Genomic DNA, 25,258 nt, shown 5'->3' with positions numbered 1-25,258 from the left:
CAAAGTAGCCTAATTAATCAGATTTACAGTTTACATCAGGGGAGAAAGAGAGTGCTGGTCTGTTTGTTGTGGGTGTTAGTATTAAGCAGGGGATTGGACTTGTTTGTTTAACACAGTTGATTTGAACAGCTGCTCTGTTCTGCTACTATCTATACCTCCATATACATATAATTCCACATACCACATAGGCTAAAAAAAAAAATCTACAAAACTCTGCGCACCACTACCTTCACTTTTCTGCAGACTGAAACATCCCTGGTTGGTTGAGTGGGCCACCCAGTTTCTTCATATTTCACCTTAAGCCAAGAGAGAATCCATCTTTCCCACAGTGGTTTGGATCCATATGTGTCCTTTGAGGGAGGAACTACTGGCAGCTAGGAGAGCGTCAAGGTATAAAACCGGTGAGAAGGGACAACGCTCACTAAAGAGGTTTTGTGAAGACACTAGAGCCCGACCAATTTATCGTTTGTCCGATATGAGCCTTTCACAGAAAGTCTGGTATGTGCCAACACAAGAAATTATCAGTTCTTCTCTCAGACCTGAGATGAAATAGTGACATTACACATTTCTGTGCGTGTGATCGCTGCGTCTGATAAGAGAAAATCTCCGTCTTTAACAAGCCACATATTGCTACCAAAGGTTTGATTTGTCATTTTTGGCTAAAACCAGCTGAGTAGCATCCTCATCATCACTACCATCTCACACCAGATGCTTCGCCAAATAGAAACAGTTCCAATCATCACATAAGAAAAGTTAGGAAGATTTGTGCGTTTGATAATTTAGTATGGCCGGAAAAGGATGATAAAAGAATCTTAATGGCCTTTGGTATTAAAAAAGGTTTCCTTCCTCTGAATTACATAATGTGGGAACAATTTAGTCTGACTCGCCTCAGTTCGTCTTGACGCCCCGCATTCACTCTCATGAAAGTCACATGATGAAGGTTGTCTGGAATCTAAATTATTTGTTTATGAGGCTGATTCACAAACTATGAGCTTCCATCACAATTGGATCTACAGTAGATTGAAATAATTGTGTCAGTTGGTCCTAATGTGTTCTTGTACCACCCCAGAAAATCAAAGACCACCCCAGTTACAAAAAAACATTTATTGTCTAGACATTTCAATCATTATAGATTAGCTAGCATTAAATCCATTTAATATTCCTCCTGATTAGACGTTTCTTTTCCATGTAAAAGACGTACAAAAAGTTTGTTATTTCTAAAGTGTGTCCTGTAAGAAAAAAAACAACATATATATACATTTTTAAAAACATTCAACTGAAAAAATAGGAAAAAAAACAAAAACAACTAAGCACAAAGTCGGGAAATTAATGAGTCTAAAATGGCTGACATTGGTTTCTTCCTGAAGCTGAAATATAACTGTACCTGCGATACCGTCTTTCTATGAGATGGTGTTGACAAATAATTTAATCCTGCTTGTATTCTTAAAAGCGTCTTTGTGGGAAGAATTTTTTTTTAGCAAATGTCCCAGTTCAACAACAAGTGGCAGTATATGGCAAATATGGTATTTGTTAAGTGAATGTAGTAGAGAGGATTTTTTACTTGATCACATTGGGATTCAAAGAAACAGGAAGATTAAATCACATTTAGTTGGTCCCTGTTGAGAAAGCATGAATAACCATCCATACAGTAAGACATCACGTGTTTCAAAGAGTGATAAAGGCAGGGTCAGGGTGAATTTACAACAGTAAGACAATAACCAATTTCAAATCAAGGGAAACAAATCAATTCGAGAGCATTCATGTTAATTATAATGACCTCAGCCAGTGAACGTATTGTAAAAGAGACCACAAAGAAAGGAACCTGTCAATCTGAAATAATATCCAGCTGACCAATAATCAATACTGGGTCTCTGACATATTAGTTCAGTACAGTGAATGTTTCTGTGTCCATTTTGTTTCTTAGCCTTATCGCATCAGTTCCATCAGTATTGGAGACTTTAGACTTTAAGTAGTGAACTAAACTGTTGAAACATATTTACCAAGAAAGAAGAACCAATTGTGTTTGAAAATTCATTAAATCTATGAAACTTTTTACTTTCAAGTTTCCCTTAATTGGCCTTTAATTAGGATCACAACGAAAGGAGGAGGAAAAAAAAAAAAAGAGGAAAACAGGCCACCCTTTTTCAGAACAACCAGTTAAGCCTTTTCTAATAACATTGTAGTATATTGTCTTGTTTTGGAAGTTTGTTTTGTTTGGTAAAATAATCTTATCTCCATATAACAACTGACTTTAAATTCTCAACCCATCACAGAAATTCACAGTAGCATGAAGTTAACAAGACTCTCAGTATATTCAAAAAGTTCTGTCAGGGGTATTTTCTTAGTACTGTGTGTATTGAGTGTGTAGGTGGACAGTTTCCACTACAGTGCAGTTAGTGAGAATTTGGACTTACTGTTAAGACAGAAGAGATACTTTTCAGACAGTGTGGGCGTAATCAGCACAGCGAGCGGACGTTTTAAGGTCGAAGAGTCAAAGCCGAGAGACAAACAGGCTGAGAGCATCATCTGTCACGAACAAAATGCAAACCAACGTGTTCTTCATTCACTGTCCATAAAATGTTCATCCATCTGTGTTGCTGCTGTTGCTTCTCCTTCTCTGTCTGTTTCTGTCCACATTCTGCTCTACGTATTCAACCCTCTGGAGAGTCTATGCTCGTGTCTCTGCCCCCGGTCATCACACTGAACCGAGTGATTTAATATCTGATGTTTAGTACAGTGTTTTCCAGAAGAGACGGTCCCAGTCGACACGATGTACTCCCGCTCACTCATTGGTCCCTGTAACTGATTCCCAGTGCAGTCCAAAGCGAAAAAGCAGCAGAGATAAGAACATCCAAATAGTTCCTCTCTTTCCATTAACATCCAGCTTCTCCAGTTGATAGCTCCCAGCTGATGGAGTCATGCGTACAGGCACAACACGTGTGCGAGTAAAATGCTCCTCTCCTCTTGTGTCTCCTCAGCAGATGTAGCGGCAAAAAGAATGTGATCATCATGGTCACTGCGATTTCTGATTCCACGTTAAAATTTCTAGAAACACATCGGTGTTTGTAGGAAAAAGTACAGATTTCTTTTCATAATTTTAGTAGATGACCTCGTACACAGTGGCCTTCTTGTCCCCTGAGCCAGTGACAATGTACTTGTCGTCCACAGATATGTCACAGCTTAGCACCGAGGATGATTCTTTAGACTGAGGAGAAAGAAAGAGATACAGAATAGGAAAATTCAAAACTTACGTTCTGAGAAAACATAATTATGTCTGGTGCTCTCACTCCAATCAATATTGCTGGTTGGTTAATGAGATACAGAAGCAATCATGTTAGATAATGTTGTCACAGACATGCTGATGCACCACATGAGGCCAGGGTGTTTCCACACTGAAGGCAATATTGTATCACTGCATGTTCTAACAGCAGACGTAATATACTCTGCAACTTTCATGCGTCTCAAAAACGGTGAGTTAACATTAGAGAAAGGTTGTTGTTGTTGTTTTTTCTTGTATTATTTATCTACAAAAGGTTGCTTACACCAATTCAACAGTATAATTAATCGAAATCTACATTGTTTAATTTTATAGGTCTATATATGCAATTAACAAACTGCTTACAACTTGCAGATGCACTGTAGAGCAGCTCGGGCATACAACTTGAATCTTATTATTCAGATAAGGGTTGTGCCAATGGACAATAGTCTTGAGATGGTCAGAGCGATCACCAATAACCCAATGTCAAGATAGTTGCTTTGCTTAACCATTAATGTATTAAATTATTATTTGCAGCATTAGTATTCAATAAATATTAAATATTATTTGCATATAAATGACAATTGCAACGACAACATGCACACACACTCTGACAAACACAGCTGGTTGATGTGTGTAGGTGCCCCGCTGAGGAGATCGTAGACAGAAAGAAAATGTTTTTTTCATGGTTATAAAAATAAAAAGACGAGCACTACGGAGACGATGACCCAACATTGGTGCAGAGCAACATTTTATTAGGTCTAAAGGAATTCCTACATTTTTAATGATCAGATTTTTGGCCTTTTGATAGAGTCTATTTTTCAGCCTGCATTTGCCATGGGGATGAGTGTAAACAGTACGACACATTCCAAGCAAATCGACTTATGAACGATTAGAGCGACACGATGTTCCTTAATATCCATGTTAATTTTTATATTATGAATGTATAGATTTGTTGTTCCAACCTGGAATATGCTGGCTCCATAGGGGGTCCTCCATGCATTCAGTAGGTTATCCTTTCCTGTGCTCACAAACCATTTACCTGGATAGAGAAAACACACAAACAAACAATAAGCAATCTCTTGGTAAAAGGTAAAGGAGGACATCGTCAACGAGATATGGTTAAACCGTGAAATGGCCTTCGTAGCCTTGTTACCTCTATACTGTACTTTCTAGAGAGAAAACACAGGTGAGGTACAACTACACCTTAAGAATTTACAGCACATTTTAATATCACATTGTAAAGGGAAAGGTTTTAGGATAGATGACAAAATGAGTGTAAAGATGAAAGAAGGCAGAATGAGCTCAAGACAGCCAGTTTCTTACCACAGTAGGCAAACTGCAGGGAGAGCACGCAGCTCTCGTGGAGATGAAGCTGGTATTTGTCAGGCTTGGTGACATGAAGGACCTCAACATTGCTGCTCTCCATTCCCACAGCGAGCCACTCTCCTGTCGGACAGTAGCCAAGAGAGAAGATCTGGACAGAACAGAGGGGAAATATTACTTGAGTTATATTTCAGCTATCAGCCAAAATCAAATTCTAACATTGATTTCACTATGAACACAAGGGGTTCGTTGATGAAACCCTATTTGCCGACATGAGTGTGCACCTGTGATGTGAAATCATGCTGCTGCAGCTGCCGTCCCTCTCTCAGATCCCAGGAGCGGACAGTGTTATCGAGGCCTCCGGTCCACAGCTTGGTGCCGTCGTTTGAGATGTCAATACAGCTGGCTCCGTCTGTGTGGCCCTGGAACTGCCTGCAGGATACACACACATACATTCTAGTTAAATAAAGAGAGAAATGTTCAAACAAAGACACTAGGAATCAGGATGCCTCGGCACTTGGTATGCATCACTGACAACCAAATGTGAAGAGCATACAGTATTTCTCATCTGCAGCCACACGCTCAATATTCTGCCTCTCGGTGCTACAACTTGTCATCATAAAGGTTAAAACAGCTCGGCCTTTTAAATCAGGTAGGTTGACAGGTGGTTAGACAACACAGGCAATGATTGTAGATGCTTCAAATTCAACTGCACCACACATTCAGTTGTATTATATCTTCTGCAAATAACAACATTGAAAACAAGCAAACTTTCGATGTCTATAATCAGAGTGAGCACACAGGGTCTCTCTTACCTGACGAGAGTCTGGTTGTGTAAATCCCAGACTGCGATGTTGCCGTCACTGCAGCAGGAGAAGCAGACCTTGGAGTCAGGGCTGATGGCCAGAGCGTAGCAGGCTGGTGCTGATGATGTTAACTCTGCCTTGATCCTGGGAGTGGGCGTGGCCAAATCCCAGATTGACAGAGTGCTCGCCTCACCCCCAACTATCAGCGTTCGACCGTCAGGGAGCAGGCGACAGGAGCGGATGTAGTTGTCTCTGTTCTGATGTGGTGGGCGCACAAAAAAATACATTTAATGTCTTGCCAATACACACTCACTAGATACTATATTTTAATAGATACATGCTAAATGATATCTTAAATCAGTATATAAAATGTATTTTCAGTAATTGAAATTTGCAGAAACCTTGGCATACAACTGAATAATAATACTAAATATTTGCACTTTGACAGCTCACTCACCAGACAGTCGAGTTGTGACACGGGGCTCTTGTTTCCTGGGTGACTAATGTCCCAGACCTTGACACAACCCTTGCCTCCTGTGTAAACGTGTCTGGTGGGATTACTGATGGTAACGGCACACACCACCTCTCCGTGGTTCAGTGTGTTGATTTGACGGGCATGGCGAGGGATCCCTGGGCCTACCAGAGCATCCGGGGGAAATGGCACCGGCTGCATCTGTCCGTCAGCAGCCACGTGAAAAGAGTAGGCACTGATGGTAACAAAGAAGGAGAGTAGGTTGAGCATTAAAACGATGAAGAAGGAAGTGGAAGAATGAAGAGAAGTGGAAAGTAGAAGGAAAAAGTTTTTTTGTAGTATATATTTCAGTTGTTTCACAGGACAATGTGGACAATCATTCCTCAAACATACAAGAAGCGGCAAACACACTTACGGTTTTCCGCCAGGGATTCCTGTCAGACTGGGAGGAATTCCTCGCATATGAGAATGAGGATCAAAACCAACCTTGAGGAGAGAACACAGACATTTTATGATCACAGTGCAAACACATGCCCATCGGCAAAATGCACACAGGTCAATACTAACCTGTGGAACAGAGCACAAACACTTGTGAGCACAAAGCAAACAGACACTCTTGAGCACATGCAGAATCTGAATGACAAGTTTAAGAGTCAGCAAACACACAGAGATAGAACTGACACGCACGCACGCGCGCGCGCGCACACACACACACACACACACACACACACACACACACACACACACACACACACACACACACACACACACACACACACACACACACACACACACACACACACACACACACACACACACACACACACACACACACACACACACACACACACACACACACACCTGCTTCCATCTGTGTCCATCAAGTGTTGCCCAGACACAGACACAGCTGTGAATCGACTAAACCTATTTAAACAGTGTAATGAACACTATGCAAATAGAGCCAAGAGTGATGGGGCGACTCGATGCAATGCACATCAGCCTATCCACGACATACATTATATCACACACAAGAGAAATTACTGTTGACACTTTCCACACTTTGCAATGTAAAATACAATGTTAATGAAAAGTATTTACAACTATTAACTAACAAAACAGAACTGAATTATTGTGGATGTAATTACACTGATCAACAGAAAAAAGACTTAACATCAAAGACAAATATTAAGGTAATAATTCTGAAATAAATCTAAAATGAGTAAAATATGACAAATTACTAAAATATTATTGACTCTATAAAGAATTCACTGTGGCAGCCTGTTGATTTCAGAGCTTCCTGAAACTGGATGGGGATCATCTGTGTTGAATCAAGGCATGAGAGGTGATTTCAATCTACATTACTCGAAGGTAAAACTGTTAATTCACTTCGCCCCCAACAGCGACATTATAAAGACTACATATTAATCAAGTCTGCTGAAGGATACAACAACATCTCCAACACACTGAATGTTTCCTTAAAGTAGCGCAAGGTCATAAAAATGGAAAGAACATAGTTTGGCTGTACATCTGCATGGAGAAGGTTATAGGGTGTCACGGCTGAGTTGCGAGCGCTGTGCATACAACTGTTGCCCCGGCGCTTCAGGGAGAACGAGCAAAGAGGAAGTCACAGCTGAAACAAACTCACATGAAGGCAGCAAAAGTTGAAGATGTGACTTGAAAATTCACTCTGTTCGCTTCACTCACAGTTATCACATAACTTCAAAGAGCTTGAGAACTTTCATGAGAAAAGGGAGAGGGATAAAAAGGGACTCTACACAGAGTAAAGACTGGGATTCCTATCAAAGGAGAATCTACTTTATATTGTCTTGAAAGAGGGGAATATTTAGGTAATGAAAACTGTTGTGCTTATATATATATACATGAATGTGCTATATATGTACTTAATTTCTCCACTGTGACAATAATGTAAACAGTGAGATATGAAAAAGTTCAAGTGTACTTGAAACTTTCTATAATGAAAAATTTGTAATACTAAAAGTTGATTTGATATTTTTTTTGCCCACAGATATAAAATGTCCCTTTACCAAAACTTAAAACATCCTTTTCTACTCACCATAGGTGAACGGCCATATGCAGCCACAGCGGCCGCAGCAGCGGCGCTCATCTGAGGTGACATGTTGTGCAGTCCAGCAGCATAGGCCGCAGCACCGGCCGCACCCGCCAGCTCCCCATTCATCCCTGCTGCATGAGGCAACATACCAAATGCACCGGGGTACGGGCCTGGTACTGCAAGAGGTGTCCGCAATCCCGCAGCTGAGGAGTAGATGCAGGGGAAGAGCATTTAGGTTCAACATCCCTTAAATATCTATGAATACAAGTCTTGATAAGCTTACAGATCTCTGACTGAATCCATCATTACTGCAAATGAGATTTATCTTTCCTATCTAGCAGACTCTGGGGAGCTCTGCCTGTAAACACGTTTTTTCCAGAGGAAAGTTGTGCACATTAAAATAACACAACCGATCATATCATTCAATTACAAGTGCTCATGCTGGACTTACTGGGTGGATGTGGTATCTCCATGGAGGGGGGTTTGGACAGACTGGGCCGGATCCCAGGTGTGGTGCTCGGACCAGGGGTGGAGTCGCCTCTAGGCGTGGGTGTACTTGACTTAAGCCCCGGTGTACCTGCCTTATCTCGCTGCCACATGGAGAGAAACACTAAATTAGGTAAAGAGCATCTTTTCTCTTTGTTTGAGATTAATGTATTTGTGTATTTTCACCTTTTCTAAATTACCCCAACCGTCTTTTTCACCAATTAAAAAAGCTTTCATGGGCATAGATCAGACATCATATATGCAGATACAGATATATCTCAATAGGCTAATATCAGCAGATAAAATCAGTCAACCAATACATTGGTGGAGCTCTACTAAGGATGCACCAATTCAATACAGACTTAAATAAATGGGTCAGTGACAATAGGAACAATCTAGGTTAGTATAAGCCATAAGTCATAAAGGACGGCACAGTGATTTTTCGCGGAGCATCGTGTTGCCACAGCAAAAAAATGAATGACTATGATCGCCTAATCTAAAACTTTTAGTCGGACCCCAGCATTAGCCTTGATTATGAACTTAATTCTTACTGAATTTTAATATCGCTCGTAAACTCAGTCAGGAAGTCTACGCTCCAGCATGCTTCGGTTGTAGTTTAATTGTCATGCGCCAATAAACCTAAGAAATGAATAAAGTAATCTACAAAAATAAATCTCATCTTGAAATAGCATGAAGGGAGAAAGATTTATAGCCAATTAATTCATTAATCACTGGTATCGGTTCAGTACTTGATAACGGCCAATACACAAATCCCAAGTATTAGCTTTGGGACTGAAAACGTTGGATCGGTGCATCCCTACAGTAACATACATGTCTGTCTTCATCATCAATCCACCTCGTTTATCCAACAGTATATTTAAACAACTGAAACGTTTTTAGTCTCATTCATCCCTACCATTGCCATCTCTTTGGACTTGAGGGAGGAGGAGCTAGCTGATGATGCAGTAGAGGCTGGACTACAGGGGTCTTTCTTGAGAAGACGTGCTTTATCCAGGCCATTTTCTCTAGGTGAGGGGAGGGGAGTGCCACGAGGGGAGGCTGGATCCTGTTGGAGAGATAAGGATTCACAAAGCGATGTTGTATTTTCCCGGATAGAACACGGAAGACTGAATATATCACACAGACATACATATATATATATATATATATATATATATCGTAGTTAATTCAAAGAGTGACATCCCCAACAGAATTTAGTTCATTCATCCAACCCACAAGAAAAACAATCATGACAACCATTAACAAATAATAAAAACATCACAACATTCTTACCTCATTTGAAACATCCACCACTAAATTATCATCACTTTTCTCCCCATCGCTGTCCTGCAAACACAGACCGTCAGTTAGTTCACCACCACATACTCTCAACCTCCTTTAATTAGATAGAAAAACAAGTGAAATATTGAGAAGTTAATCATTCTTTACATCCAATGTGTGTCTATGAGACATCTGAACAAACACCGAAAATGCATGCTGCACATTTGCATACAACGACACACACAGAAAGCAGAACCATCTCTTACATAGTGGCTGGAGTCCTTGTCATCCACCTTGCGTTTCTTGGTGTCATTTGAAAAATCAGGTCCGTTGCGTCGCTTATCTGAGTTCCTGAGACTTTCTGGCAGCATTGAGTTACTCTGCAGAAGAAAGCAGTGAGGAGGTGGAGTAGAATGAGAGAACGCAAGTGGAACAGGAGAACAGAGGGAAGAGAGACGGAGGACAAAGAGGAAAAAAAACAAGAAAAAGGATTTGTAGAGCTGAGAAAGAAATTGTCCTTTACAGTTGAGGTTTGTTGTGTGTTTAGTCCCCATGAGCTCATAAGACTGTCTAATCCATCTACCACTAATTATAAAAGCTATTTAGCTATGTGTAGAGCAGGTTAGAAAAACAGAATCCTACTCGCAAATAGGTTAATAGTTCACAGACGCTACATTAAGTAGCACTAACACTTAAACAGCAACCTCTTTTCTCACTTGACCGAAGCCAGTCACAGCCACACACACACCAACACCACTGAAGTTGATGATTACATTAAGTGGCTCTCAAAATCTATCAGTGCTCCCTCTCCTGGCTCTGACAAGCTGTACTGGCTGCAGTGTGTGTGTGTGTGTGTGTGTGTGTGTGTGTGTGTGTGTGTGTGTGTGTGTGTGTGTGTGTGTGTGTGTGTGTGTGTGTAATTGACTGTGAAAGCCTGTGTGTATGATCAAGTGTGTAACAGACTGTGTGTGTATTACTTGCATCACACACACACACAACACACACAACACACACACACACACACACACACACACACACACACACACACACACACACACACACACACACACACACACACACACACACACACACACACACACACACACACACACACACACACACACACACACACACACACACACACACACACACACACACACACACACACACACATCCCCCCTCTGGCCTCATGACCAACGGATCCTATTGTTAATGGATTAAAGCTTCATGTTGAGTCCATTATAGTCTCAGCCTGTCAATGAAATGTGCATACAACATACACAAACACACATGCGCGTGCACACATCTACCATGGGAGTGGGCTTTGAGGGGGAAAGGGTAAATGAAGGAGGAATAGCTAAGAGAGGAGGAGCATGGGAGGGGGGTGAGAAAAAGACGGGGAAAGGGAGGGGATGAGATTAGAGGACAGAGAGGATGAGAAGAGGGTGTGAGAGTGTGGAGGAGAAGAAAGGGCAACAAGAGATGAGAGAGGGAAAGAGAGGAGTGTGGGGGGGGTGAAAATCTGTATTCTGCCAATGGCCCCTTCCTTCACGCCCTCCCCTCTTCCTCCCTTCCTCCCGCCTCTTCTTTTACTGAAAGGTTTTAGTGAGCTGAGCACAGGAGCACTGACCCGCAAAACATAAGCAATTTCCCCCCTCCATGCCTCCCCTGTTCGCATAGTCTTTCTCACACACACACACACACACACACACACACACACACACACACACACACACACACACACACACACACACACACACACACACACACACACACACACACACACACACACACACACACACACACACACACACACACACACACACACACACAGAAGCTCAGTGTCATATGACTGCTGCACCCTCACCCCCACCCTTTCCCAAGCCCTCCCCTCTCAGTGGTGGTGATATTAAACACAATGAGAGTCTTTAAGCGCGAGATCAGGGCCAGGGGGAGGGGGGTAGAGGGGGGTAATCTGCTCACTGAGGTGTTAAATAGGCACAACAATGCAGGCTAGGCTGGAGGAGTGTGCGTGTGCATATGTATGTGTGTGTGTGTGTGTGTGTGTGTGTGTGTGTGTGTGTGTGTGTGTGTGTGTGTGTGTGTGTGTGTGTGTGTGTGTGTGTGTGTGTGTGTGTGTGACCACGCTAAAAAGCTCATTTGGAGAAGAAAGGAAACCTAACAGTTCAGTGCAGATCTAGGGCAGGACTAAAGAGACAGGCCAACGTTTTGCCTAAGAGATCCCACTAAACACCACACACACACAGAGACACACACACACACACAGAGACACACACACAGAGACACACACACACCCCCACCCACCCACCCACACACACACACACCCCCACCCACCCACCCACCCACCCACCCACCCACCCACACACACACACACACACACACACACACACACACACACACACACACACACACACACACACACACACACACACACACACACACACACACACACACACACACACACACACAAACTTTGAAACTTACAGTCAAAAATACACATTTAATGCTTAATGATATGTGAGTGTGATACAGTGGTAGAAAACTAAAGCTGAGATGTTGTGATGAGCATCACTCTAACAAATGTCCCTTTCTAGATACAGTACTGTTCACAAAATGCTACTTCGCATGAGTAGTAAAAGGTTGGCCCAAGACGACCTTGACTGTATCATTGCATGGATTTAAGAGGCTTTCTTTCTTTTTCCCTTTGATCGTTTTTCCAACACTACCAGGGGGGATCATTTCCTAAGCAAAAAACAGTAACATTATAACTTGCACCTAACTCATTAAGACCGAATGCAACATATGCTCACATCTCCCTGTGACTGTCCGCGACGTATTTTTTCATGGTATCAATTTCAAGCCAAGTGACCGACAAAATGCATTGCGTTAAGCTTGAATTCACCTTTTTTTGGGGGGATTGAAGTTCACACAACGGCTGACAAGTGAGTACAGCAGTTAATTATTTGGATGAAAACAATGAGAAACAACTTAAAAGATTCAGACACGTACTTCAACATGGCTGCAGGCAAATGTGATGATTTACATTTGAAAGCCATATGCTGATGGTCACAAACAGTTTATATTTCATGTGTCTATCTGATTTAGAGGCGGAGAACTAAAGGTTTGAGGGAATGTCAAGTTTTTCAGAAATCCCTCAATTTTAGCAGGTTGGTTTCAGAAAATGCTCAGTTTATAGAAAGCTTTTTTTGAGGGCGCTTTAGGTCTTAAGGGGTTGAAGGTAGTTTTCTTTGAGTAGTTTAAATTTGTTAGTCCCTGAACTCTGAGTGGCATTTAATGATCCCTCTGATATCCATCAACGGAGTGAAGACAGACTGATCTCACACTGCTGAGCTTCAGTAAACTGCAGCAAACTGCATCTAAGCACAAAGTCAAATTCCCCCAAAGCAAATGATCGCTTGAAGAAATGCGAGCAAGTAAACCGAGTGGTTTGTCAGGACAGTCAACGTTGCCACAAGAAAAGGAAGTACTTACGGTTCCGGGCTCTCGCTCTATTGCCATTGGGAACATACATGTGGTTGAGGTCACAGGGTAGGGTGTTCAGCAGGGAAGAAAACAGAAAAATGAGAAAGGAAGGAGGATAAATTAGAAATGTGTGGGTTTGTACACTTCATTATATTTACCAAAAAAGAACCCAATCTTCAGAAAGTAAAAACCCTTTCAAGCAGCTCCAACAATTTTGGTAACCATTGGGATGTCAAACAATCAAACTAAGCATCTCTCAGAAATACAAAGTGCAAGTTAGAATAACATGGTCATTTCATGCAAAAACTTCAGGATAAGACAAGTAAGACAATAACAATTGCCCCGGTCTATTTGAAGTGGCATTTCTTTGCTGGTGCGTGCGTGCGTGCGTGTGTGCGTGCGTGCATGCGTGTGTTTTCACCTCTCAGGTGGTCAGGTCCTCCAGAGTGAGAGTCTGCTCCGGACAGGTGGGGCTTTTTATCACCGTCTTTCCCCATCAGATGGGGAGGAATACCACCAAGGGCTCCTGATAGAGCCAGAAGGCCAGCAGAGCCACCCAGCTGAGAGGGGTGGAGACCAGCAGGGTGAGGGGTCATGGGCACAGGGGCACCGCCATGGTTATGGGATAGATGCTGCTGCTTTCAAGAAATAGAGAGAGGAAAAACAGAAAGAGAGAAAAAGGTGGTCAGTTAAACTGAAAATAAAGATATATGGACATGCAAGGATGTTGTAGCACACTGCTGAGTCGTCTCGATGTCAGTTGGAAATGTTCTGCAAACACAGAATAATTGGTGAATTATCACTCGCCTTGGAGTACACACGTATGTTTGTTTTATTTGGATTGTTCTGCTAACCTAATTCATCATTTTCATATTCATAGTCATAAGGGAATTGTCATCCTGGAAGAGACCACTCCCATCAAGAGAGGCGTGTTTGATTACAGGATAGATGTGATCACTCACTGTTATCTTGCCCGCTTGTGACAATAAGGATGACTCGTCTAACCCCATGACAGTTTTCATTTTAGAACAGTGCCTGTGGTTTTTGCACCACTGAACTTTCAATTGTCCAATCATAATTGTAATGGGGGATTTAATCCTGCTATTATAACCCTCTCTACGTAATTGTCAATGGACCGTTCTTGCTGACAGTGTGATCAAGTACTACACGTACATGCTCAGGCAACTTCTGTTTTTCTGTGCATATTGCACTAATGCATGAGCATCACGGTCATTAAAGAGTGCCGTCGACAGCAATTTCCGACCTTCTAGCTGCCTTAAACGCGACACCTGACTCCAAAAAACTCAAGTGTCAGTGAATGAAACTGAACCACCAATAGGTAAAGAAAAAATCATTAGCACTCTAACCTAATCAGAAGAGATGAGTCTTCAACAGATGGGACAGTTTCTTCAGTGACTGGGTTTACACCACCTCAACAAGCTGCTGCAGTCTACAAGGCAGCGAACACATCCTCTCCCCCCACCTACACACCGCCTCACACACACCCTCCCTCCCTCTGAGGTCAAACACTGAACAATACTGACAGCTGGGATCACAGCCCACAGCCCGAGGATGTGGTTGGAGAAGAGGGGGGAAGAAAAGAAGGAATGACAGAAGTGGGGGGAGAGAGCCGAAAGCCCCAGCTGCTGCCTGCACTGTCACGTCTTGTAAGAGAGTGAAGCGGTTAAGGAGAGAGGGGAGGAGAGAAGGAGTGAAGAGGGTGAGAGAGAGAGAGAGAGAGAGAGTTTGGCTGGCAGCCCTGCTCTCTCTTTCACACCAAATCAGGCGCTCGTCTGAGCGTGAAATGCCTTTGTGTTCCAAAACATCATTATTGCCTCCTCAGACAGTAGCCGCGGGAATCCAAGCTCACTGATTCGCCGTAGGGAGGGGAGGAGGAAGGAGGGAGAGGAGAGAAGAAGGAGGGGCAGAGGAGGCAACTCAGCAGGGGTGGAAGGAGTGCTGAAGGTCAAACCGACTTTTATCTCACCTAATTGACTAACCCACTCCCCCTCTCCTGAGCCCCTGCCTTCTCTTTTCCTCTCTATCCATCCTTCGCTCTGTGTCCTGCCCCCATGAATGAAAGACGCACAACAAAATAGTCTTTTAGCTTCAGCCCCCATGCCTGCCTGCCTGCCTGCCACCCCACACGCACACACACACGCGCGCACACACACACGCACGCACACGCACGCGCACGCACGCACGCACACGCACGCGCACACACACAATTTCCCGAGTTGGATTGTCTGCCAAACAATCAAACATAAACACACCCACCAATCACACTTGATCACACATACATGCACACACAGTCTAGATTAAATAGGAACACACACACACACACACACACACACACACACACACACACACACACACACACACACACACACACACACACACACACACACACACACACACACACACACACACACACACACACACACACACACACACACACACACACACACACACACAATCCTAACCCTGACTGTGTTTTTAAGAATAACACAAATGCACGCTCTGCTACACACACACACAAACAGATTCAAAAACACACTTAAGCACACACAGATACACAAACAGGACCCCTGATGGGAGTAAATGGAGGGGAAGCATTGGTCGATGCAAGGAGAGTCTGGTTTGTCATGGGATGTTAGCATGTGAGCTCCTGTGTGTGTGTGTGTGTGTGTGTGTGTGTGTGTGTGTGTGTGTGTGTGTGTGTGTGTGTGTGTGTGTGTGTGTGTGTGTGTGTGTGTGTGTGTGTGTGTGTGTGTGTGTGTGTGTGTGTGTGTGGAGGTAGGGGCAACATGCTTCATTACACTCATTTAACTCACAAACGTGGTGACTGACAGGCTGGCGTGGGAGACGGGAGCAGAGGGGAAGAGGGTAATGTAAGGGCAATGCTGTGACCCCCCCAACCCTTTTTACAAACACTGAAATCCTGCAATTAAGACTGAAACAGCAACTGCCAAATCCACCTCACCCCATCACACACAAACAGAGACCCCCCTCTTTAAGTCCAGACCAACTAACAAGCCCGCCTCACATCTAACCGAACTACCCTCCAAATCCAGTGCAACTCTTTGCTAAGCTAAAGCTAAGAAGACCCTCCCTCCCCTCAACCCCCAGCCTCCCTCTTAGCAACTATCAGGCTGAGTATTCTCAACCATTCTCCAATCCCATTCAAAAAGTCACCAACAACAGCGTAACTTCTTCTCATTTAGATAACTGTCCCATCCTTCATTACGTAGACGATTTTTTTCTATAAACAATTCTCATCGAGTCATAGCCTTTCTTCTCTATACATGGGTCACATCTACCAATCAATTGATCCCTCAATCAAAATCAATTCTTATTTCTAGACCATTAGTCCATAGAGAAACTGTCATTGGGTTTCATTTTATTTCTTCTCCTAACAACTTTTGCATACGGCTTACAATCCCCAAAATACATGTCAGTGAACTCTGCCCTTGGCTCATCACCTAGAGATTAGTTTGGTGATCAAGAGATTAAATGACTGACACTGTATTCTAAACTATATTTTTGTATTTCAAACTTTATGCCCTAAATGTATAATCAGTGTTTGTGCAGGTGTGTCATTTATAACACAAGTACCACTGCAAAGGTTTAAGGGTGATTCCCCTATTCTCCCTTATTAGAGTTAAATCATTAAAGACCATATTATAAAAAATTCTGAATTTAGGAATAGATATATATACTGTTTATTATTGCAACATAAAAGTGAAAAGAGGAGCGATCTCCCTTTCAGAGATTCTGAGAGGGGGGTAATTTCTTTCACTCACTGCAGCGCGCACGCACGCACGCACGCACGCACGCACGCACGCACGCACGCACGCACGCACACACACACACACACACACACACACACACACACACACACACACACACACACACACACACACACACACACACACACACACACACACACACACACACACACACACACACACACACACACACACACACACACACACACACACAGGCTTCACAAGAGTCGATGTTGACAATGCTCGTTGCAACAAGTACAAGTCTTTTACATGAAAGGAAGGAAACACAAGCAATCTGTCGAAAGATCTAACGAAAATTCAACACATGCGAGCAGAGAAATGCACAGATATCTATGCTAGCAGCCTGGAGCCCACATGTAATTATAAATGAACAGATATGGGTTAATGATTCAAAGTAACCCTCAGCCAGCTGATTGCTAAGGGTGCGATCATAAATTCAATTCGAAATGCCTTTCAGAAATTCTTAGTTTCAGAGAGCAGAGGCAGATTTAGTGATTTGGGGGCTGCAGCCAAACAACAGCAGAGTAAGTCTACAAATAGTGACTTGCAAAACTCAACACTCTGACTGTCATGCCATCCATATGTGGCAGGAAACACGCATGTGACAGGTTAAACTTAAACAAATCACAGATCAAAGTTTGCCCATATCTGTCTTTTAATGCGTTGAGAAGGAAATGTATTTCTTATCAAATAAACAGACATATAGAGACAGTCAATATAAGTATAAGATGAAGTAGAGGAATACACACTGTAGGTGGAAGACCAGGCAGTCCACGTACCCCGATGACAGCATTGAGCTCTGCCATGGTCACCTGTTTGGCCCGCTCCACAGCTTGGACCACCTGCTGCTGATGCTGCAAAACACACAAGACACGCACAACAAGGTTGAAAACTGAGAGTAAAAGGCCTATTATTATTGAGTGTGCGCATTAACGGCATGAAAAAACTGTCTGCAGCTCAAAGTCACACACACTTACCTCCTGTGAGAGGAAGGGGATGACTTGTGCACAGATGGTGTTAAGTCTCTTGGCAATCTCAGTCTGGTGAAGGAACAGACACAGAGACATAAAGAGACTTAATTTTTATAACATAATTACATTCATTTAGAAAAGACAGCTGTGCAGTGACACCAATAAAGTCATACAAGCGCGCGCACACACACACACACACACACTGAAAACTGCCATCACCACAGCAAACTAACAAACACATATGCCTACCATACCAATCTATGAAATCATGACGACACTCTCCACTTCTCTTTGCACACAGCTGTGTGCCACTGTTAGCATCACTAACAGACACACACACAGTACAACGAGATTTCCCTTTATACTTAACAGTGTGAGCTCAAGCTTCCCTCTTTCGCTCAGTTGTACTTCTTTTGCTCTCTCTCTCTCTGTGCTCTTGTCCCTCTTCCCATCAGCACTTCAACATAATCTCATCAGCTACTAATTTCATTTACTCTCATCCAGTATCCATGCCAAGACATCCGCCTGCCCCCCAAACCCCCGGAGGTGGCTACAATTGGCTGAAAGCAGATACCCCCATGGTGGCATTAAATCAGATAAGGCAACTCGTGTTACATATCATCCAATCATATTGATACAAAGAAGGCCAGGGCAGAGAGGGAATTGGAGGAGCCATGAAACATAGTATTGGCTCATCTGACACACACATTCCACATAAATAGATTTGTGCTGGATGTGAAGGCTTTAAAAAAGGAGTATATATTTTTGTTAAATGAAAAACCTAGGAAAAAATAGGAGATTTTCATCATCATGGGATGAAAACTAATGACACCTGGGCATATGGCAACTATTTAAAACTCAGTGAACAAGACCAACGCACAGTCATCGAGCTGTGTCACAGCACAATGCAACAATCTGTGGGGATCAAACTGACCCAACTATGACGTCACCTGCTGAAGAAATAACTGGTTACAATGACAAATTCCCCCGTTCTTACAATAATACTTCCTCATTCCGAGAGATTAAGGCACAGTGTTGCTGTGAGCTTAATACAACAGCAACAGAAGATGATGGGGTCAAAAAACAAAGTATCTGACAAATGAATATGTTGATCTGATGGTGATGGTAGATGAGAAGTCAAAGGATCAACGTTCATGACAATCTACCCAATAATTGTCAAGATATTTCACTCAAAACTACAAATGTAAACCTTATAAGACGTAAAGTCAGGAGGGCTTAAATTCGCCTGGAGACCATAAATGGTTGTACAACATTTCTTCTCACTGTTCAGTAGTTGCAAAAATATTTCAGTTTGGACCGACAGACATTGCCAATGGGTTTGATAATTCCTGACAAGCTGACATTGTGAACATCCCCTTCTTAGATGTTTGTCTATCTATAGTTGTGAAGACACCCGTTGACACAATGCATTCCCTAACCCTAACCATCACAACTAAATCTAAATTGAATTATAACTATAACCCTGAAATCAAGTCTTAATTCTCTAACTTTGAAGTTGTGAGGCCCGGCCAAGATGTCCTCACAACAATGGTTTTGTTTTTCCAAAGACACTATCAACTGACCCTGATACAGTTCAGCCAATTATGCACTTGGACACCTGGATAAACAAAAATAAAGTTATAGCCAATTCAAAAGAAGTCCTAAACTAATCAAGTAACTGCTTCACCTGAAATATAACTTGGAGAACAACCAAAACCTAAAAAAGAAAATACTTGGAAGGATTCAAGTTACACAGGACACTACCCAGAAAAATCTAAATAAGGTGGTTAACTGAATATGCAATGTAAAAGTACCAAATAGAGATAAGTAAATATGGAATAGCTTCACCTTAAGAATACTAAACACTATGAATAATTGACTCCACAATTAAAAAGAATTATTAAAAGGAGTTATAAGCCGTCAGAGCAGTTTTAGTTTTGTTTACAATCTGTAACTGCATGTGTGACTTGTAACGTGAAAGCCTTAAAATGCTAATTTACACATCTCGGTACACTGTGACTAACGGCAAATCAATATTAAATGACAATTGTACAGTTTTTTTTACAGTGCTTGATTTGAAGAGAAAATGTATGTATTCAACTGCTCTGGCTTACCAGTTTGTGCGGCGTTTGTACTATGTTACGCCATTGTGTTTGGTCTAGAGCTCAGTAGTATCTGCACATATGTAAACCTGATGTACCCATAACTTTAGCCTTTGTACAATACATCAGCATAACATACCTCAACACCGTTCTTCTTTCTGCCCTTTAGAAACCTGCACCCTGACCAAGCTGCCGACATCTGCATACTGAACTCAATCTCAGAATGTGCAAGTTATACCGAGCCTAGAAAGCTCTAAACGAAGAGCTGTTTCACGCAGTCTATACTTGAACATCCATTCTCAGAATCCTGAGCCTACAATTAGTCCTGTATAAAGGCTCACTGATTAGGGCTGTCTGAGAATAGTCTGACTAACTACTATCAGGTCAGCTGAGCTAATCTAACTAAGCTAATTGACAAAACTAACAAGGATTAAACAAACGAGGCTGCGAGGCACCATTACAGATCGCGAGTCAAGGACATCTGAAGGAAATAAAATAAAGATAACCACATTTATAGGAAACTAGCCAAGTTCTGAAAGAAACATAGGAGAATTTCTTTTGAGTGAGCACCTACACAGAAGTTGAGGATATGGCTAGAATTTGCAGTAACACAATGTGCTAACAGACAACAGGCTTCCTATCACACATATAATTGGAGCATTACTGTTACACTACACTACTTCAAACGCGCGTGCGCACACACACACACACACACACACACCCATACTTACAGCAGCAGGAGGTAGGTTGTTAGTCTGTATCCCCTGTACCCCCCGCACAAAGAAGCTTGTTGCTCTGACAACTGCAGCCCCAAGCTAATGACCTCCCCTGGAGCTTTAGTGCGTAAGTGTTTGTGTGTGTGTGTGTGTGTGTGTGTGTGTGTGTGTGTGTGTGTGTGTGTGGACAATAGGAAAGAGATGCAGCTCCCTCATAATGAAAGAACAGTAGCTCTGCATGGACATAAAATGAAAGAGGAGCCAAGAAAAAAAAAAGACACAAGGGGGTTGGGGGTGGGGGGGTGTAGCGCAAGAAAGAAGAGATCCCATGATTGTAAATGGAGAGTGAGAAAGGGTAGAAAGAAAGGGTGAGAACTTGGGGTATGAAAGGGGGTGACTACACAAGAGGAGAAGGAGAACATGAGGAAAAATACCTAAGGGAAGGGAGTGTGAAAGAGTCAGAGACGCATCCCCACTCTTCAGTGAAGCAGCCAGGCCAATCCACCTCCAATTTCCTCTGGTCTGACTGGTCGATAGTTGTGGTAATTACTGGTAAATGCTCTGAGCCTTAGACCACTCCTGTGGGGAAAAGTGTGTCTGTGTGCGTAAGAGTGTGAGATTTTCCTCCTCGTCCATGTGTCTACATACTGTACTTAACCATCCGATTATATTTGCCTTTATAAGTATCTGCACATTTACTCATACATAAGCATATCTGACCTTTTGAGTTATGTGTACATTACCATGTGTAGGAGCGAATTTACCAGTCCGTGAGAGTTTTCAAACATTTTTCATGGTTGTTCAAAATTGTCTTTTCCTTTTCGTATTTGTGTAAATTACAAGAGTATGTGTCCTTATCACACTCTTCTGTGTTTCCACACTCGTGCGCCTGCCTTACTAAAGTATGTGTTGGTGCCTTTTTCCCTCCGAGCTCCTAAAAGGGGGAAGCTCCACGGTCTCTTCTCTGCCGGCTTCACAGTGATCGATTCCTCTGCCCTCCCCAGCCCTGCCCCTCTAATGTAATAAAGCAGGTCGCTCTCCTAGACAGCACCAATCAATCTACAGAGCCATTCATCCTGCCTCTGGACTCAGCTGGCCGGCCCTAACTGGGGAAATGGAGACAGAGCCCCATCGATCACAAATAAATACACACACACACGCACGCACGCACGCACACAAAAAATGGGGTACGGTACATACACACAGATACATTTGTGCACACACAAGGACATGTCAACAGGCACACATACCAAATACATCAGAAACCTTGCTGTGAGAGAGAGAGAGAGAGGGAGGGAAAGAGAGAGGGAAGAGAGACAAACAGGAAGATGCAGAGGCACAGATGAGCAACCATACCTGTTTGTGCATTTCGATGTTGAGGCCATAAGACATCTCATAGTACTGAGAAGACAGAGAGTCAGAGGGTTAAAAAGCTTAAAACAACTAAGGAGAGTTTTACTGATAATTTTGTGTCATTCTCATCTGCTTCAGAGAGAACAGACAAATGTAGAGCCTCTGTATCCATGCCAAGTGCTGGGGCGCTCCGTGAGATTTGTTTACGACGATGTACGTCAGTAAAATACTATTAATTGGTTTATACAACTATTTTTTCTGGTGCCTGTGGCAATTTTAATGGTTTAGTCGACGGTAAGCGTGCACACGTGTACCACTGACAACTGCAAAGTTGAAACAGCTTAATCTCACACTTTAATCGTCTTCATTTGCATCTCTAAGCAATGAAACTGCACAAAAAGCGTGTGTCACTGGCAGGACAGTGTGCAGTGTGTTTGTTTTTCTTTACTTTATGCCTCTTTCTTTCATTCACATACTAATATAGTATTTCGATTTTTCACTTCGTCTTTGGAAATATGATAGTTCTAAAAAATCTCCCTCAATGACAATTCAGCAGAACAAACTGCAGCATGTGATGTGCAAGAAACTCACCATGACATAGTGTCTCTGCATCTCCGTCTTTTCACTGGCCAGCTTCTCACACTCCAGCTTGAGACTGGAAAAACAACAATTCACCGTGAACTTTTTACGAGAATTATCTCAAGTTAAGCAAATGTTCATCAGTATAAACCAGCACCTCAGTTTCCCAGTCCGTGTGGATAGCTTTTTTGTTTCATTTATGATCTATCAGCATGAATTAGTGTGGACATAAATAGATCTGCGATTGTGTCTCTTTTGTCTAAATGAATGTAGTCAAACTAAAGAGATACAGTTAGGATGATGAATAAGTAATGCGTTAGTCCTCCCGCTGTTTTCCTACAATAGACAGAACAACACACCAACAAGACTTGGTGGACAGGTTATAAGTCTCCTCTGATCCCTCTTGGTTTTGTTGCTCACTGATTAAAGCACCCACAATCGCAAATACTAGCAGCTCCTCGGGAGAATAAACGTTAAATGGAGAAGACCGATCCTGTGTAATTATGAAAACCATGTCAGCTGTGCGGTGTTTGCTTTAAACCGCTTTGTGTGTGTGTGTGTGTGTGTGTGTGTGTGTGTGTGTGTGTGTGTGTGTGTGTGTTTGTGTGAATCATGATGTGAATTTAAAAACTAAGCAGTCTGGTTGTCGGTCAGCAGCTTTTACCTGTTGTGGCCAAACCGCCCTGACAACACAAATAAGTAAAAGCACATACACACAAAGCAAAGAATAACACAACTGCACACGACCCACAACCACACATGCACACAGGAGGGGGAAAATAAGGAGTGATTTATGAAAGCCTGAGCCCACACGCCACCCTCTGGCTCTCACCCATCACCCAGACTTAGACCTACCGCAGCGTAAGCACTAACACTGCTGCGTGTGTGCACACTTTTGTGTGTGTGTGTGTGTGTATATGAACCTAATCCAGGTTCACGGGTTAGTTTGAGGACAGAGTTGGGGTTTTGTTCATTATGTTAAGGGAGATGACTGTGGTTTAGGGTGAGGTTTAGTCTTTGAAGATGACAACGAGAAGATTGGCCGGCACGCCGGCACCATGACGACGGAGCAGCCTGCCATGAGAATGTGTGTGTTTGCACTATCCACCTGTGGTACTGCGCCTGAAGGAACTGGAACTCCTCCTTGATGCGGTCCAGTGACTCCGGGATGGTGAACTTGAAGGGCTGGCCTGGAGCCTGGTGGGGCGTCTGACACACACACACACACACACACACACACACACACACACACACACACACACACACACACACACACACACACACACACACACACACACACACACACAGACAGACACAGACACACAGAGAGACAGAGAGAGAGAGAGAGAGAGAGAGAGAGAGAGAGAGAGAGGATTATGAACATCATAGTGCCTCATTATGTGGTCTACAATATATGCATTTGATTCTTTTCCAGGCTGGCATGTAATGTAAACTTTTAACTATTAGCTGTTATTGAACAAACAATATTATCAATCCCACTCAGTGCAGGTGCACAACCCAATTAACAAGAAGGAGAACAAGAGAGAGCTTGATATAATCGTGTACTCTGCCCGGAGGCTGTTCCAAGTGGAACAAGAAGAGGGCCGGGTGAGAGACAAAGAGGCGGTGTTATCGGCCCGGTCACAGCCAGGTAACTGCCGGTGGAGCAGGAAGGGAAGGAGTCTTACCGGGTGCCGCCCCTGGGGGAACATCGTTATCTCCGGGAGGACACAACCGGCGTCCTGCTGACGACCACGTTTCGAGGGATCCGTCGGGGGCACGGGGAGGAGGTGGGGGCGCTCCCGGTCACGGAGATGAATCCATCCGCCCGTCTTATGGTTATTATTATTATTATTATTATGACCAGCTGTAGTTAATTGCGAATGAAACCGACCTCCCCTCCGCTCCGTCCCGGCTCACGGGTCGTTTAACGGGAATCCCCGCTCCTCGTCCCCCCGCTGTCGCGCTCCGTCCTCCGCTCCAGCGGCGGCGGCGCGGCCGTAAATCAACCGGAAAAACACTGGAAACGGCTCATTAGCCGGAGGCGGCTGCAGCCCCGCGCCACCCAACCTCTCCGCGGCCCGTCTGGTTACGAGCCAGGTGAGACGCGCAGAAGCCTGGAGCCGCCTCGGTCACTCCGGCGGTCCTCCGGAGACGACTCCCGGTGTATTCCGAGTGCGGAGAGAAGTCGAGCAAACAAACAGCGACGAGGAGCAAAGTGAAGCCGGCGGCCCGTCAGCAGACCGCCGCCGACCGTCGTCTGTCCGCCGGGAGCATCGGAAACTAAATCCAGTCAAGTTAATTGCAGTGGAGAGTTCCCACTTGACTCGCCGCGGACGCTCGTTGGCGGTTGAGCAGTCAACAAGAAAAAAAAACGGAAATGTTTACTTCCCCCGCGGAGTCCGGAGGCAAACCTGCGTCCCGGAAAAAGAAGTAAATATGATGTCGGGTTCGATAACAACAACTCCCGCCGCGGCGACAACAGTCCGCCGTCCAGCTCCGCGTTACCTCAATGGCAACTTTCTC

At 43.4% G+C, this 25,258-nt stretch overlaps 1 protein-coding gene across 4 annotated transcripts; it reads right to left on the bottom strand.

The window, feature by feature from the left end:
• Positions 1 to 1,085: 1,085 nt before the first annotated feature.
• On the bottom strand, positions 1,086 to 25,258 carry LOC118314225 (transducin-like enhancer protein 1). Of its 4 annotated transcripts, none has more exons than XM_035640504.2 (20): positions 24,421 to 25,258; positions 23,841 to 23,941; positions 22,745 to 22,808; positions 22,157 to 22,201; positions 17,989 to 18,051; positions 17,761 to 17,865; positions 13,624 to 13,837; positions 13,212 to 13,228; positions 9,965 to 10,078; positions 9,711 to 9,764; positions 9,334 to 9,483; positions 8,383 to 8,521; positions 7,935 to 8,134; positions 6,276 to 6,346; positions 5,846 to 6,095; positions 5,398 to 5,645; positions 4,867 to 5,014; positions 4,583 to 4,733; positions 4,222 to 4,298; positions 1,086 to 3,205 (listed from the first exon to the last, which is right to left on the bottom strand). In XM_035640504.2, exons 1-20 carry the CDS (start codon positions 24,442 to 24,444, stop codon positions 3,098 to 3,100), a joined length of 2,343 nt encoding a protein of 780 aa, XP_035496397.1. In that variant the 5' UTR covers positions 24,445 to 25,258; the 3' UTR covers positions 1,086 to 3,097. The 4 variants fall into 4 exon arrangements, with proteins under 4 accessions (XP_035496397.1, XP_035496399.1, XP_035496398.1 ...); XM_035640506.2 differs by having other exon boundaries at positions 17,791 to 17,865; XM_035640505.2 differs by having other exon boundaries at positions 23,841 to 23,929.

This window comes from Scophthalmus maximus, chromosome 19, assembly GCF_022379125.1.
Source record: "Scophthalmus maximus strain ysfricsl-2021 chromosome 19, ASM2237912v1, whole genome shotgun sequence".
NCBI classification, from domain to species: domain Eukaryota; kingdom Metazoa; phylum Chordata; class Actinopteri; order Pleuronectiformes; family Scophthalmidae; genus Scophthalmus; species Scophthalmus maximus.
This window is presented reverse-complemented; position numbering and strand designations above follow the sequence as displayed.